This window comes from Mustelus asterias, chromosome 7 (genome assembly GCF_964213995.1).
Source record: "Mustelus asterias chromosome 7, sMusAst1.hap1.1, whole genome shotgun sequence".
NCBI classification, from domain to species: domain Eukaryota; kingdom Metazoa; phylum Chordata; class Chondrichthyes; order Carcharhiniformes; family Triakidae; genus Mustelus; species Mustelus asterias.
Genome location: NC_135807.1, coordinates 79,637,771 through 79,654,632, shown reverse-complemented (window position 1 = coordinate 79,654,632; position 16,862 = coordinate 79,637,771). Strand labels below are relative to the sequence as shown.

Sequence of the window (16,862 nt, the reverse complement as noted above, 5' to 3'; positions counted from 1 at the left end):
TCAAAACTAATCCCATTAGTTTGCCCATGTATCCCCCTTTGTTTCAAAAAGTCAATTTTCCACTTAAAAGGGCAAAGGTCTCTGCTTCAACTACATGCACTGCTGGCTTTTACCATGCAGGGGAAAAATAAGTACCAGTTTAATAAGTCAATCACTAATTCTCCCACCTATATGCACCCGAATACATATAGCTATCCATAAAGCAGTGGTGGGCAACCCACAGCCTAGAGGTCACATGCATCCAATCAGGTTGGAGTACAGCCCATGAGACATTTTGTTGACTGTTACCCACACACAGGGTTGCCATATTCTGCTGGCTTCCGTCCACGTAGTTTTTGTCCCAACAGTATTACTAAAATGATATGCACATAAAGCAAGGCCATGTGAAGTGAGGTGCGTGCTGATAGCACACAACACTGACAGAGAGCTGTGCGCTCCCTCTATGCCCAAAGTTTAGACATTTCTTTTGTTTTTACCATTTAAAGTTGATGGCAGTTGTATTAGTACATGAACAATTGAGCACTTTCTATAACTCATTATGAAATATTCAGCATTTTTAAAACATATTCAATCTTATTCATGGGGTCATGTTTCATGAATTTGTCCGATTTCAATCTTACAACCCACTGAGATGAAAGCGGGCCACTTCTGCGGCCCACTTACCAGCTTAGGTTGCCTATAAAGCAATTCCTTGGCACGAAGCTGACAAATAAAACTAATTAACAAAATATTAAACTTTTACAATTTTCTTCACATCCAGTAATCTGCAAATTCAACCAGATAACATTCAGAATAACTGTTCTCATGCAGATTACTTTAGGAAAATGTTACTTTCCTATTTGGGGTCGAAGAACTCGAAATGAAAAGAGTCTTTGTCGAACTGTGTCAATAGAATTCAAGAAAAGACACAAGTCACTAGATACAAAGAAATTTCAACTTAAAAACCAGCTGCAAAACTCCCAAGTGACAAAACCAAATGTTAGGTCATGATTTGAATGGCTTGTGTACGGAGTCAAATCACAAGATGAGCAGTTTTGAAAGTTAACAAGGTCTTACAAATATTTTAATTTACACTGTGAAATGGTCATCGTTATAATTGCTATCAATTCATTCCTTTTAATTTTGTTTTTATAAAAAAGACATACCTGATTATGCATTATTAGTGTGACTTTTGGCCTTGCCTCTTATTTACTAATCATCTTTGCAAACCCTTTTTTCGCATCCCACCATTTTCACCTCCTATACAAATTGTGAGGGGTGCATGGATTTCTTTGAAATATTAAATGTTACTTACTTTTTCATATCTTGTAAAATAAGTCATATAATGTTAAGTATTTATTGTAGTAAAAAAACTTCCTTTAAACTCGAGTGATCAAAATAATAGAAGAAATGCAACTGTTAATAACTAGACAGATGCTTTTCTTAGATAAATTTTTAATAATATATTTATTTTCCTAAAATTTCCTGCTGCTGTGGTTATAGTTCTTACCCATTTCTTGAAACCAAGCCGAAGGTGTTTTCTTTCAGGAATTGCGAATTCATTAGTTACTTCTTTGAAATTTCAAAATAAAAAGAATGGCCTTTCTTATATTCGATCATTCAAGTTTAAAATGGGATTGTCAGCTATGTACAAACAGAACCAATCACACAGTTTTGTTTAAATTTTTGAATTATTCTCCTCTTTAGCCTGCTGTAATGAACCATATTTAGTTTCGAAGCTACCTAATTTGCACTGACCTGATTTAGAACAATAGGCATAAATAACGAAACTAGACCAAATATTTAATTTTGATCATGTGAATAATGTTATTTTGCTTAGAAAAATATATTTGTAAAGGATCATGAAAATTATACAGGGTATGGTACAGGGCATGTCACTGTTTGTAATGTGCAAAATGCTTAGTTCTCAAGGACGACCTCAGAAGTAGGGTGAAGGGTGGCACGGTAGCACAGTGGTTAGCACTGCAGCTTCACAGCTCCAGGGTCCCGGGTTCGATTCCCGGCTCGGGTCACTGTCTGTGTGGAGTTTGCACATTCTCCTCGTGTCTGCGTGGGTTTCCTCCGGGTGCTCCGGTTTCCTCCCACAGTCCAAAGATGTGCGGGTTAGGTTAATTGGCCAGGTTAAAAATTGCCCCTTAGAGTCCTGAGATGCGTAGGTTAGAGGGATTAGCAGGTAAAATATGTGGGGGTAGGGCCTGGGTGGGATTGTGGTCGGTGCAGACTCGATGGGCCGAATGGCCTCCTTCTGCACTGTAGGGATTCTATGATTCTATGAAGTATATCTGTACAAAGTTTCCACAGAAGTGGTGCTGCAATGATGCAAACGTAATCAGGACCAAAATTGGATTGAGACAGCCGTCTAAAAAATAGAGTTTGGCTCCTTGGAGATGTAAATGAGGGCCTATATTAGGTCCTTTGCTGAAATTGGATTATGGTTCTTTGGAAACCAAAAGTGTATTTTTATATAACAAAATCTTTCTGGTGGGACTCAGGAAGCACAGGAGTTCTCCATCACAGAATGTCTGATTGTCCACCTCACCCCCATTGTCCCTTCAACTTACCTGTAGGGACTAAATTCATTCTGTTGCAAGCGAGCGAAGTGGTATAGTATTCAAGGTCTTAAAATCGTTGAGTTGCTTGGAGAAGTATGAGTGGTGTCAAAAACTCAGCCAAATGGTATCATTTTAAATTATTTTAGGAAATAAACATTTTGGTGGAATTTTTAACAAACACATTTGCCCTTTTTGATGTTAAATTTCAACTTGTAGAACACTTTTTATTTCGGTGCCTTCAAAAATTAGCACTATTTTAGTAACGTCTTGAGATTGTTGAGATTCACATTTACTGAAAACAGAAAAAGCTGTATTCAGAATGTAGCATAATGAAAAATTAGAACCCTCATGACATTTCCAGAAAGCAAACAATTTAATAAATGCTGGTACATAATCCAAAACTCTTTAGATATTCAATTCTTGTCCAATAAATTATATTTCTTGGTTCAGCATGGTTCAACATATTGTTTGATAATACTGTTAGTAGTTTTTATATAAATTAGAAACAGCTCCTTTATTTGTTGGCCTATTTGGATTAATAAAGAATTCCCTATCTGGTTCCTTACCAAAAGACTAAGAGATATTTATGCTCATAATATGTCAGATTAGATCACTACAAAAATTTTTCCACTATCTGCTATTATTGGCAAACTCACAAATTTACAAACAATACACAAGCTCCATTGTTCTGAATCTATTTCCTCTTACTTATGACTTGAGTTAATGTTTTTCATTTGTGATGTAACTTGGCCAGCCAACCAAAACTATTAATCAGCAGTTTTATTGGACCATTTCCAATTTCATTCTCAGGTGAGATTGTGATCTTCTAAAAATCCAAATTTTCAATATCTTTAAACTTAAATCTTTAAGATCAAAGTCAGAAATGAGAAAATGCCAATTGGCCCAACAAAGCTCATTACTCTCAAGTGCATTATCTTTCCAAACAAGTAACTTGGTTGGTCTTGTAACATCCTAAATGTTTTCATTTATTTACACAGCTTGCATCTTTACCTTATGTATGGTATGCTACTAACAGCAAAGAAAATTCACCATTAGTAAAGTTTATTTGAAATGTTACCTGCATTTGGGAAGAAGTTCCACATCATCTATATTATTTTCATCTTGCCTTGCTCCATTGGGATAATTAATTATAGAGTCCAGATGTTTGTGTGGGTGGTCTAAAGAATCATTGTAGTTGTTCGAATGATCAGGAACATCTTTTACTTCTGTCTGTACAAGCTGTGAAATTCAAATCAAGCATAATGAAAACAAAAGTGCACTTCAAGTTTTTGCACTAGTTCAAATCAATGATCCCTTCAAAACTCCTTTGAACAAGCAAAGTCATTTGCACTTCTTACCAAGCAACCAAACTCTCACTATCTGGAAGTGTTTGTAGAAATCAATATATTAGCATTAATTAGGAATATAAAAGAGAAGTAGGCCATTCAGAAATTTGAGCCTATTCCACCATTCACCCAGTTGCCTTGGTTCCATAACATTCTTGGTTATAAAAAAAATCATTAATTGAGAGATCATCTATTACTCTTTGTAGGACAAAAGTTCTAAACTTCCTACACCCTTTACATGAAGAACTGTTTCCCTAACTTCTCTCCTAAATTTTAAGGTCATTACTCCTTGTCATAGACTTTCCCACCAGCAGAAAAACTATCAACCCTACTAATTCCTTTCAAAATTCTAAAAACCGCAATTAAATCAGCCCCAATTTTTTTTATGCCCCAGGGGCATACAAGCCTAATTTATATAGTATCTCCTCATAATTAAATCCTTGGCGATTTGATAATATTCTGGCAAATTTGTTCTACACTGCTTCGAAGACCAATATATCCCCTGTAAGGTGTAAATGTCAGAACTGTACATGGTATTTACTCCCATTGATAAACTAGCCCTCTCATCATAATGGTCAACATTCCTTTTATACTTCTCTAGTACATTTTGGTGTTTACAAATCCCTAAATCTCTTTGGGTCTCCACTCGCTTATAATTAAATACACACTCTCCATCTAAATATCAGTTCCATGTCTCCTGCAGCTCCATCACTAATTTTCCCCAAATTGAGTTTTCCATAATTTGCAAATACTTAAAGCATTCAGCCAAAATTTTAAGCTATACTTACTAAGATCATCATGCTTTTCAGTTTTGTAATCCATACTGTCCATAAGATCCAAGTGAGAAAACGACGTTATTACTACTACAAATTGTTCCCCTTATGGTGGTTCAATAATAATTTAAATTTGTCACAAAAATCCATCTGCGGCACCTTGCTGTAAAACGTGGTATCAAATTTGATTTTTTTTAATATGAGCTAAGTCAGCTGTTATCCATTCACTGAAAATAAAAGTACATGGGGCGGGGGGGGGGGGGATTCTCCCAAAAAAATCTGTCAGCGCCGAGACCAGCGCATGTGCAGTGGCCTGTCCGTCGGCCTCCCGATGCTAGCCAGCTCTATTGTTGGCCAGCCCCACAATCCCCAGCCCCCTCATCCTCCCACGGCCCAATCTTTGGCCCCACCAAGTATGCCCGGGGCCAGCCTCGGCCCCCTCCCCACCCGCACCCTCAATCTCCCACACCACCTCTCAATTCCACCCCCACCACCCCCCCAACCACCAGCCGCCCCCAACCCCCACCCATCTGGATGGCCAGCCCCGATCGCTGAATACAGAGTGGCAGCCCCCCGAGAGGGCCCACCCCCTTAGCGCTGCCCCTTGCCCAATGGGCAGTGCCAACGTGCCCCCTGGACATTGGCACTTTGCCCTCCGATTCCCCCCCCTTTACTCCAGCAGGGTTGGGCCATGGCTCCCCGCGAGTGGAGAGCTATAGTAATCCCCGCTGCAGTGAAATACCCCTGGGGGGGGAGGGGGGGGGGGGGGGGGGGGGGGGAGAAAGAGGCGCTAGCAGGCCCGGAGACTTCAGTCACAGACCCACTAATGATATTTAAAATACATACAATGAAGGGCTGCATATGTAATACAGCTCCATACTTATTTCTGGCATGGAGCTGATGGCGCCGGAAATCCAGCAACTGGAAGATGTGCTCGGGGCTGGATGTCCAGCACTGATCGGGTAATCTGGCCCCGCTTAAATCTCCCAGTCCTCTGCGGTAAAAAAATCAACGCAGCGGGATGGGAGAATCGTACCCATGATATTTTTCTTCGACTTACGTGTCATGTGACATTAGTGTACCTTTAAGAATTTTTTTAAAAATTGTGTTCTCTGCAGCTCTCTCAGCCTCAGCTTATTTCATTGTTGTTGCGTTGTCTGTCAGGGAGTCCTTTTATTGCTCTTTCAGTGGTTTAAATGAGGTTTTGTTTATTTTTAGTCTGGGATCATTTACGATCCTGCGTTGTTAGGAGGAAGACTGGTTGGCAACTCGTGTTTTGGACAGTTTCCTTTCCTTCCTGGTGATTTAAGGTTTAATTTTGTGTTTGGCTGGCTGAAGTTTGAGTTTAGAAGGGACATCAAGCTGAAAAGAAGTGTTTCTCTCTCCCTGGTTTTGGAAATTCTGCTGGTTAGCTGAAAGCAAGACTTCTTGCCTTCCTGGAGTAGAAAATCTGCTGCTGGCGGCTTGACCAGAGAGCCTCCCTAGTGTTCTGGGAAGCTGTTCTGGGTGTATCCAGAGGGCTGCTAGAAGTTACAAGGCTGAGAAGTCAGGGGTTCAATTCTCCAACCAAAGGACTCAGTTCCAGTATCACGTGAGCATTAGTCTTTGCTGTGAAAAATCTGTGGTAAAGGTTTTGCTAATGGGATTTGCTTCATTGGAACGGTGTTTAGCTGTTAAGGTTTATACAATTGTCCCCTAAGGAACAATCTAATTGCTTTGGAGGAAGTGCAACAAAGCTTCACTAGACTGATTCCTGAGATGACGGTTATGAAGACAGCATGGAGTTTCCAGACCACAGAAGGCAGTTGCTTCAGTGTCCGAGTGACCAAAGGCATCAAGGTTTCCTCGTGACTGCACTGTCTTGGTTGGAGATGCCCAATTTCGAGCCCACCGTGCTGTGCTTGCTTCATGCAACATGTACTTTCATCTCTTTTACAAGGAACAGCTGGACAAAAGGGACATTGTTCATCTGACCAGTGACATTATTACAGCCCCAGTTTCCACTCTCCTCCTTGAATTCATGTATGAAGGGAAACTCCAGTTCAAAGATTTGCCTATTGAGGATGTACTGGCAACTGCCAGTTACCCCCACATGTATGACATAGTGAAAGTCTGCAAAAAGAAACTGAAAGAAAAATCAACTACAGAAGCCAACAACACCAAAAAAAGAGGATGCCTCAAGCTGTTCCGATAAAGGGGAAATTTCTTCAGTGAGCAGTGCGCATATAGTGGGGGAGCTGGCAAGTGAGGAAGATGAAACGGAGGAGAAAAATCGAGTGCTGTATTGAACAAGAGAGACATAGTTATTGAATCCAGGAATATGTGGATGAGATTGCCCTCTGACTCAGCAGGTATCACTCAGCCTGGCATGGAGGTTGAGGCACATGCAGTAACAGCTGGAAAAACAGTGCCCAGTCTTTTTTTTGGGGCGGCACGGTGGTTAGCACTGCTGTCTGACTGTGCCAAGAGCCCAGATTCAATTCCAGCCTCGGGTCACTGTCTGTGTGGCGTTTGCACATTCTCCTCGTGCCTGCATGGGTTTCCTCCGGGTGCTCCGGTTTCCTCCCACAGTCCAAAGATGTGCGGGTTAGGTTGATTGGCCATGATAAATTGACCTTCGTGTCAGGGGAATTATTAGCAGGGCAAATATGTGGGGTTACGGGAATAGGGCCTGGGTGGGATTGTGTCGGTGCAGATTTGATGGCCCGAATGGCCTCCTTCTACACTGTAGGGATTCTATGATTCTTCTATTCTATGAATATCATGATTGTTTTGTTTGTAATTGGTAAAAGGTATTGCTAATTTATTTTCCATACATGTTAACTGTATTCTTAAATAAACTTTGTTTGATAAAAGCTCCCTGGTGGGTCATTTGAATTATACCTGAAGTGAAATCTCTCTTGCTCATCCTAGCCAAATTCAAAGCGTAAAACATATGATCCAAGCAGACTTCATAAAACACTTTGGAGTTTCTGACCCGAGTTATAACAGTCAGCAATGGCTCAGTTGGTTCAGAATCATACTTGAACATAAAAGTCAAGGCTGATACTCCAGTGCAGTATTCGGGAAACATTACAATGTCAGAGATGCTGTCTTTCAGATGGGATGTTAAATCGTTGCCCTCATCTGTTTGTTTGAATGGACATAAAGATACCATGGTACTATCTCAAAGATGAGCAAGGAGTCAACCCTGGCATCCTGACCAATATTTATCCCTCAAGTAACATCAGAAAAAAAAAATCATTTAGTCATTATCAAATTGTTGTTTGAGAGTTTGCTGCGAGCAATTAGCTGTGTTTTCTACACTACAACAGTGACTGTATTTTGAGCTAGTTTTTCTTTTCTTCACTTCATGTTTATCACATTCCTTTGCCTTCTTATGTTGTTCCTTCACAGCCTCCATTTTCAGAATTTCTAATTTGCAGGCATGTTTGCTTTGTATTAACTTTTCTTGAAGTGTGGATGATACCGGCAAAGCTGCACTTATTGCCCATCCCTCACTGCCCTGAGAAAGTTGTGATGCTAGAATTTCACCTAGAATTTCTTTAGTCCTTATGCTTATGGTATTCCTGCATGTCAGGTATGGCATTCAAGGATGGGCACAACCTTCCTTCTTGTGACACAATCATTTCCACCCTGGTGGTCAACTTTGTGTTAAGCATCATCTAATGAGGTTCAGAAGCCACACTCTGTCATAGCATTGTTGCTGCATTTGCTGCAGAGGAAAACAGTAGGTTGTGAAAGTGCACAATTTGCTGACCACAATTTTCTCCGGGTCCCACTTCTCAACCAGCTGAATTTTCATTTCTACTTGCCTCTTCTGATGTTCTTCCAAACAGTTAGCCTCCAGAAGTCATAGACATCAGTGACTGTCTCCTCCATTTTCATATCTCACTTTCAGGTGTCCTTATAGTGGAAGTATAGGTGCCCAGATGGTTGTAACTCAGTCGCCTGTTCACCATACAGAAGGCCATCATCCATCCACTGAATGAGTCAGAGCCAGCACAGGTGTTGTTGCCTTAGCAATGAGAGTATGCTGATGGAATTAGCATGCTCCAAGACCTCAGAGTTGGTGAACTTGTCCTGCCAAAAGGTGCCCAGAATATGTGAGATAGCAAGCTCAAGGATATTTCTCCAGCAATAATGAAGAAATACCGATATATGTCCAAATCACGATAGTCTTTGACTTGGAGGAGATCTTAAGAGGTGATGGTGTTCCCATAATATTGATGCTGTTGCCACAATATTGATGCTGTTGTAAGGTAGTCTTGGTAAGTTTTTGTAAGTAAGTCGCACATTCTGCCCAACAGTGCACCCTTGATAAAGGGTTGCATTGCATGTTGAGTGGGAAGAGCACCAGTTAACCAAACTGTTGTGTCAAGTTTTGGCGCAGCTGCACGCCTCCAAGAGAATGGCGAATATTGAACTGCATTCTATAGATAGTGGAGAGACTCTGGAAAACAGGAGATGAGCTATTTATTATACAGTAGCTAGTCTCTGCCCTGATATGGCTTGTCTAATTGAGTTTATGATCAATGCTGCTAAAGAAGTAGGGGATGAAAGTCTGCCATTGAAAGATGGCTGAACTTTACCTTCTTCACGAGATCTCACACTATATCTTTTTGTAAATCATATATACATATTTTCAAGTCTATTTTTAAAATAAAAAAACTGGACAAAGAAATTCTAAAATGGCTGAATTTATGTCCATCTATAACCCCAAACAAAAGGAGATCTCTAGCAGTATCGGAGAAACTTGCACCACGTTATCTCTGAAGAGACAACAACGACCTCCCTTGCACAGGCTGCACAGATCTAGCTAAGAGGGAGATACACAAAGACGATCTGCATTTCATAACCCAGACTGACCAACCAGATTCTGCTGAGATAAAGGGCCCGCAACCTTCTTTTCAATTCTTAATGGTTAAGACATTCAACAATCTCAGGAACTCAGATGAGGGATATACAAGTTCAGCCTGCTGACCATTCTACAAACAGCCTCACAGAAAAGGAGTTCTGACCTAGGATTAGTCACCTGGTTGCACCCACAATGCTTCCACTAGAAATTTTATACCATTGCCTACAGGGCTGATTTCTATCTCATTGTGTAAAATCAACACCACTAAAAAAGTGAATGAACCAGTTGCTGAACTCCATGAACGAATACTTAATTGGACTTTGATTCAAGACTCTAGAGCCGACGTTAAACAAAATTTCCTTTCTCTGTGGTCTGTCGTGTAAATCTTTCTTTTTGTTATCCTTTTTTTTTACTGTATGAATGCACAGAAGGCAACATTGCAACCCTGCTCCCACATTTTGAGTGCCTGCAACTAAGCTTTTGAGCTCAATCTATCTCGAGTTTGCTGTGTGTTTATTAATAGAAATGGGATCACACCAAAAACAAAGTTTTGGGAAATACTTTTAAAGAGGAAAGCAAATCAAAAACATCTGTCAGTTTACAGATGGGTGGTGAGAGGAGAAATTAATGCTGTTTAAATTGACCTCCCTCCTGTTTGTAACAGTATTCTGCAAATATTACCACCCACTTGTTGGAAGTGTTTTTAAGTTAATGTGGTCTTGCTGTAAATTGGTGTAGAATGATGTCATGACAGAAGGCAGAGTATTAATTAAGCAACTGAAGGTAGTTAAGCCAGGATGATTTTCCAAGAATTTCCTGCCATAAATTTGAACACAATCAGCCACAGTCACCTGACAATACTTCTTGTGGATTCTAAATGCTGAAACATTTTTTCCTTTCACTGGAACCACCGCCAACAGCATCACCCCTTCTGACGCTGCCCCATCTGATTTGAGTTTTACTAGCATTTCATGGTGCCATACTAGGTCAAATGCTGTTCTTCCATCCATACCTGAATCAAGTTTGTGTTGAGGTCTAAAGAAAATTGGTCTGCTGCCATGTCACTTCAAAGCGATATTGACTTTTTTCATTACTTGTGATTGGGAGGACTTATTGGTTAGGGTAGATTTATCTGCTTTATTGTTCATAGGACATACCTAGGCAAGGGGAGGCAGTGGCACAGTGGTATTGTCACTGGACTAGTAATCCAGAGACCCATAGCAAGATTTTCAAATCCTGCCATGGCAGATGGTAATATTTGAATTCAATATAAATCTGGAATTAAAAGTCTAATGGTGACCACGAAACCATTGCCGATTATGTAAAAACCAATCTAGTTCACTAATGTCCTTTTAGGAAAGGAAATCTACCATCCTTACCTGGTCTGGCCTACATGTGACTCTAGATCCATAGCAATGTGGTTGACACTCAAAATGCTCTCTGAAATGGGTAGACAATAAATGCTGGCTCAACCAACGTCCCATAAAAATGAATGTTTAAAACAGGTGTTAGACGGACCGGATGACTCTGGTGCAGAGTCTTTCAGCACTATGTTCGTTGGCGCTTTCCTCTGCAGCTAAAGAGGCTAACTCAAGCTCCTTGTCCAAGTTTTATTGAGCTCTACTAATTCTTAAACACTGTAACCATCAGTTTCTCTGAATTGTACAGCATTTGAATAGTACTCTTGCCTTAATAGTCATCAGTGCCAAGTTATCACTTATCTTTATTTTGCTTGAGACAGTTTTCTTGGATTCAGTGCCACTGCCATCAATGCAACTCTCAGTGCCTAAGAACTGGAATATGTCCTTACCTACCTAATGTCTAATGAAATGTAGTGAGACACAGGGGTCAACAGATAACTCGTATTCCAGTAGTTTGGGATATCATTCCCACAGTTTTGGAATATCATGATAGTAAAATGTGTTACCACTTGATCTCTGCTGTAGCAAGGGCGGAAAAGCCTTCATATATAGTGCCTTGAACGCACAAACCATCTTAATGTGCTCTATTTAAGTGGAAAAAGGATAAGCCAAAGGAGGAGCTATTGGGAAGAATAACTAAATTCTTGGTCAAAAAGTCAGTTTTAATAAAGATCTTGAAGGGGACGATGGAGACAGAGTGGGAATTGCATAGCTGTTGAAAATATGCTGCTAATGGTGAGAAAAGGGAAGAGTGTGTGAGAAGTGTCAGGTTTGGGGGAAAGGTACAAAGTGGTGAATTTAGAAGGGACGAGGTCATGAGGAGATTTAAATACAGATGAAAAGTTAAGAAACCAGGAGTCAATGTAGGTCAAAAGGACATGGGCGAGTGGACTAGAATTCTGAGAGGAGAACTTTGGATGAGCTAAATTTGCAGGTGGTAGATGGGAAGCCAGCCAGTGGACTACTAGAATAGTTAAGTCTGGAAGTGGCAAAGGCATGGATGAGAGTTTCATCAGCAAATAGCCTGAGGCAGAGGCATAGGCAGATGATGCAGTGGAATTGGATTTAGGCTGTCTTTGTTATGAGAGAATGTTGAGTCAGAGATTCAAATCAGAATTGAATAGGACTGAAATGCAAACAGTCTGGTTCAAAAGAAACATCCTTTACCAGGACTAGACACGAAAGACTTAATTTTATGATCAAGAAAACTGTGTGGAGTTGTGCGCACTGATTTCTTTCAGCTGACCAATCTTCCAATTATTAATAGCAGCTGTAGGAAACACCTGCTATTGCTGGGTTGTCCCATGCAAAAGGGGCATAAAAACACAAGGACTATCTATCGGAGATCATCTCTGTATTTTCTTCCTCTCTCACCATATTACAGCCATCCTGGGTTTTTTAAGGGCTGACAATAAAACTATTGTTAAAACAGAGGAGGACTTAATATCAAAATTATAGTACAATTTAATGCCATGAGGTCCTTCATTTGAGAACTCCCACAATGAAACCACCAAAAACCAAGTCTCGTGTTGACTTCTTACAGAACAAGGATATGCAAGTTGTACAGGTTCCCAGGACAGGTATAATGAGGTTGAATAATTCACTAGAGTTAATAACTGAATAACCAATAATTGGCCATACTTGGTGCTGCTTCAGGTGCCTGAACGGATTTTTGAGGCATTCTACAATTTAATGAGGGTTTGAAGATTGTGTCGTGTCCTGGGCAGTTTGTATCTTATCCATTGCAATTCCCTTAGGCTTGCTCTTGGAATCCTCTAGGAGTGATGTCTTTGACTTACTGCTTGAAAGAGCAAAGTTCTGGCAGCCGCAGATACAACTGAACTTGTGGTTTAGCTCCTTGAGGAGCATAGATCACATAACACTGTAAACAGGTGTAATGGAAAGATTTTATGAGATAGTTTATCAACAATTAATGCAATACATTAGGATGACAAGAAAATAAAAGAGGCTTGGATTACCCATGAAGCAACAATCATTGTCAGATTGTCACTTAACACATCGATGCTGCTCTACATATCTTGCTAGGTTTCCCGAGCCCAGTTTCTCCAGAAATATGTCTCTTGGAAAACTCTAGCACAGTGCCGTAGTGTCAGGAGAAAGACAAGGTACGCCTTTTTTTGGCATTAGTTGCTATATAAGGCAAGTTGAAATGTCCAGTATGAATGTTAGTGAATGGGTGCTGATGAATAGTACTCAAGAACAGCTTGTACTGCCCAACTCAAAATTGGCTGCCCAATTCAAAATAACCTGCCTGATTTACCACCAACCTGGCTAACCTATAAATCAGCTAATCGCCGCTTTGTGAAACACTGCCTATAGAGAGACTCTGCCTCCTGGGGTTTTCAAATCATCTACAGTCTTTGTATAACACAAAAATTTGTCTGTGGCTTTTCCTGTGATTTTCAAATCTTCATCATTTGTTTAAGAGGAGCCACTGCTGATATGTTTGCTTAATATAAACATACCCATCTCATATAGGACTGGCAAACTAAACATATAATTGATTTATTTGAAGATTGATATACATGATTGCTCAGATACATATTTACTAAAAAAATTCAACAGCTATTGTTAAAAGAAAAATATAGCTGCAATTACTTATCACATTCTGCTAGCTAAACTGAAAGCGCCACTGAATAATATTGGCTGGTCATTTATTTTACAACCTGGCTGCTTATGCATTAAGATATTCTCTCTTAAAGCTATATCAGAACAAGTAGGGTGGAAAGGGAAGGGTGAGGGTGTGTGATGGCAAGGTGGGAGGTAGGTAGGTTGTGAGACAGGCAGGTGAGATGGTAGGTGCATCTGGATTGTTTGTGTCAGGTCAGGCGCTAGTTAGGTCACTTCAGGGGAGCAGTCAGGTTATCAGGGTGTTGCAGTCAGGTGATCAGGGTAGACAGTCAGCCTTGGGCTGGAGGGGTAGTTGTCAGATGGGAGCTATTTGGGAAGTGAGGCAGGTTAGTTGGATAGTCAGGAGGGGTGGTCAGCTCAGGGGAGTTGGTCAGGGATTAAAGGACGAGTTGGGTGTGATGCCCAGTCTGAATGATTTGGATGTTAGTACTGTAACTACCCAGAGTTATACCAGGAATTTTCTGTACAACATGTCCTCGGTATTTAAGCAGTTAAGTTCCATAGAACTAGCCAAGTCTCTGACTCTAGTTTAAGTTGGATACTTTCATTCAGGTCTCAGCAGGAATGGGAACTGCCCATTGGAAGCTGAAATTTTCCCAAACATTCCCACAGAGGTCAGCAGACCGGGACTTCCACAGGGTGCTGATGTATACCTTGGTCGTACATTCAGTCTCTGATGATCCAGAGACTGGAAGATCTGAGCCAGTATGTCATTACAAACCAGCAGCTGACACTACCTCTTATCTTCAACACTTACATACATCCTCTACCCAGTACTTGATGCTTCTTCATCACTGATGGCAAGTGGTCAAGAGTTTGGTAAAGGGCTAACACCTTCCCCAGCTCTCTTTCAGCTGCTGTAAACCATCATGTCATTGGTAACAAAAGATAATCTGGTATTTTTTTTCCCATGACATATGAAAATACCTTGCTTTCGGCACATAGCCCAAGACGATTGGATGAAAGGTACATGCAACAATCAGGAAAGTCCATGAAAGACATTTTTAAGGACATGATTTCAGAAAGTGCCACAATCAATCCTAATTCTGCTGACTTTCATTGAAGGAGGGAAGAAGCAGGAAAGTGCTCGTTAGGGGATTGCCTTCTAACATCCCATGATTTTCATGGGACAAGTGGCTCTTGGGAGTTGTGTGTCATTTACAGCTTCAGCCTGGTGGGAATAGGTTCAACAACACCAGGTTAAAGTCCAACAGGTTTCTTTGGTAGCAAAAGCCACACAAGCTTTCGGAGCCCCAAGCCCTCAGGCTACCAAATAAACCTGTTGGACTTTAACCTGGTGTTGTTAAACTTCTTACTGTGTTTACCCCAGTCCAACGCCGGCATCTCCACATCGGGAATAGGTTCAGCAGCTTTGAAAAGGTTTTGTGATTTCAAAAAGTGGAAACTTGAAAATCTATTGTTCAGCAATTCTAACATTCCAGGGCTCCAGCTCTCCATCTGCCCTGACCAATTTGAAGATGCAAGAATAGCTGCTGAGTTGGGTCAGAATGTGGCCCATTTCCCTGGTGGCCCACTCCCCTCCAGTCACCATTTTGCTGCCATACCCGACCCCTCACCAATTCAATTTATGCTTTGATGAAAATGTTGATCAGTTCCCAGTTCACATTAGACCATGTTTACTACCTGGAAATAAACCTGCCATCCAATTCCTGTCTCCTCCACAAAATTCCAGTGCTAGGTCTCTGCCTTTCTGTCACTGTAAGAAGTCTCACAACACCAGTTAAAGTTCAACAGGTTTATTTGGAATCACGAGCTTTTGGAGCTTTGCTCCTTCATCAGGTGAATGACCTGATGAAGGAGCAGTGCTCAGAAAGCTCGTGATTCTAAATAAACCTATTGGACTTTAACCTGGTGTTATGAGACTTCTTACTGTGCCTACCCCAGTCCAATGCCGGCATCTCCACATCACTTCTGTCACTGACAGTTCTTTACTTCTCAACTGAACTTCTTTATGAACACCAAAACTGATGCTTTCACATTAAACATTACAGGCTTTTAAATCCTCCATTAACAAAGCACTTCCCCACCTCAAACAGCTGTGTTTCAAAGATTCTCAAATGACTTGGATAAAGGAATAAAGAGGCATATACCCAAGTTTGCTGATGGCACCAAGTTAGGTGACACAGGAAATAATGTAGGTAGCAGCAAAATGTTACCAAGGAATGTGCACAGATTTAGTGGATGGGTAAAACCGATGCAACTTGAGTTCAACATGGGAAAGTGTGAGGTTATTCATTTTGGATCCAAGGAAAATAGACTAGACTATTTTCTAAATGGCAAAAAAAAATCAGCCATGGTTGAATGGTGGAACAGACTCGATGGGCTGAGTGACCTAATTCTGCTTCTATGTTTTATGGCAAGAAGCTAGAAAATGTAAATGAACAGAGAAATTTAGAAGTTTCTTGTACAGAATTACCAAAAGCGAGTGCATAGATACAGAAATAGTTAAAATGGCTAATGAAATGTTGGCCTTTATCTCAAGAGGGTTGGGATATGAATAGCTTTAAGCTACAACTGTACAGAACTCTAGTTAGACACCATTAACAGTACTGTGTTCAGTTCTGGGCACTACACTTCAGGAAGGATATGTTGGCCTCCAAGGGAGTGCAGTGCAGAATCACCAAAATAATACTGAACCTGAAAGGGTTACATTGAGAACAGCTTTCTTAGATAGAGTGATCTAATAGAGGTGTTTAAAGTGATCAAAGATGATGATAGGGTTGATATAAAGAAACTATTTCCTCTCGAGGACATTCAGATCAATGGAGAAAACTTTAAAATGAGAGCTAAACAACTCAGGAATGATGTCAGATACACTTTGTTACAGAATTAGTGGAAGAAAACTGAGTTCTGAAGAAAAGTCTACCAGACATTTTCTGTTTTTATTTTATATTAGTAGAAATTTACAAATCTGTCTGAAAAAAACTTGGAGGTTAGGTCAACTAAAAACTCCAAACTTGAGATTAATAGAATTGTGTTAGTTTAAGGGTATAAGGGTTACAAAATCAAGGTAGATAAATGGGGTTAGGACATAGATCAGCCAAGATTTAATTGAATGATGGAATAGATATCAAAGGGCTAAGTTGCCCACCCTATTCACAGAGACATTTCTTGATGTCTAAAACTTGGCCAAAATTTTATAATGAGGTTCATCTTAGAAAATTACAGCAGGTAAGATACTTATGATCTTGGGCAAAAGTTAGAACTGCTGTCATTCCAAAGTGAGTGTTTAATGGCAT

General features: G+C 40.4%; 1 protein-coding gene and 1 pseudogene across 4 annotated transcripts in view; one reads left to right on the top strand and one right to left on the bottom strand.

The window, feature by feature from the left end:
- Positions 1–16,862, bottom strand: part of LOC144495804 (ATP-binding cassette sub-family C member 8-like) — a 201,691-nt gene that overhangs the window by 84,146 nt on the left and 100,683 nt on the right. For all 4 annotated transcript variants that reach the window (XM_078216299.1, XM_078216298.1, XM_078216300.1 and 1 more), the window contains exon 14: positions 3,631–3,791. In XM_078216299.1, the coding sequence (XP_078072425.1) occupies positions 3,631–3,791 (161 nt within the window). The remainder of the gene's footprint in view (positions 1–3,630; positions 3,792–16,862) is intronic.
- On the top strand, positions 5,519–8,663 carry LOC144496020 (zinc finger and BTB domain-containing protein 18 pseudogene; annotated as a pseudogene).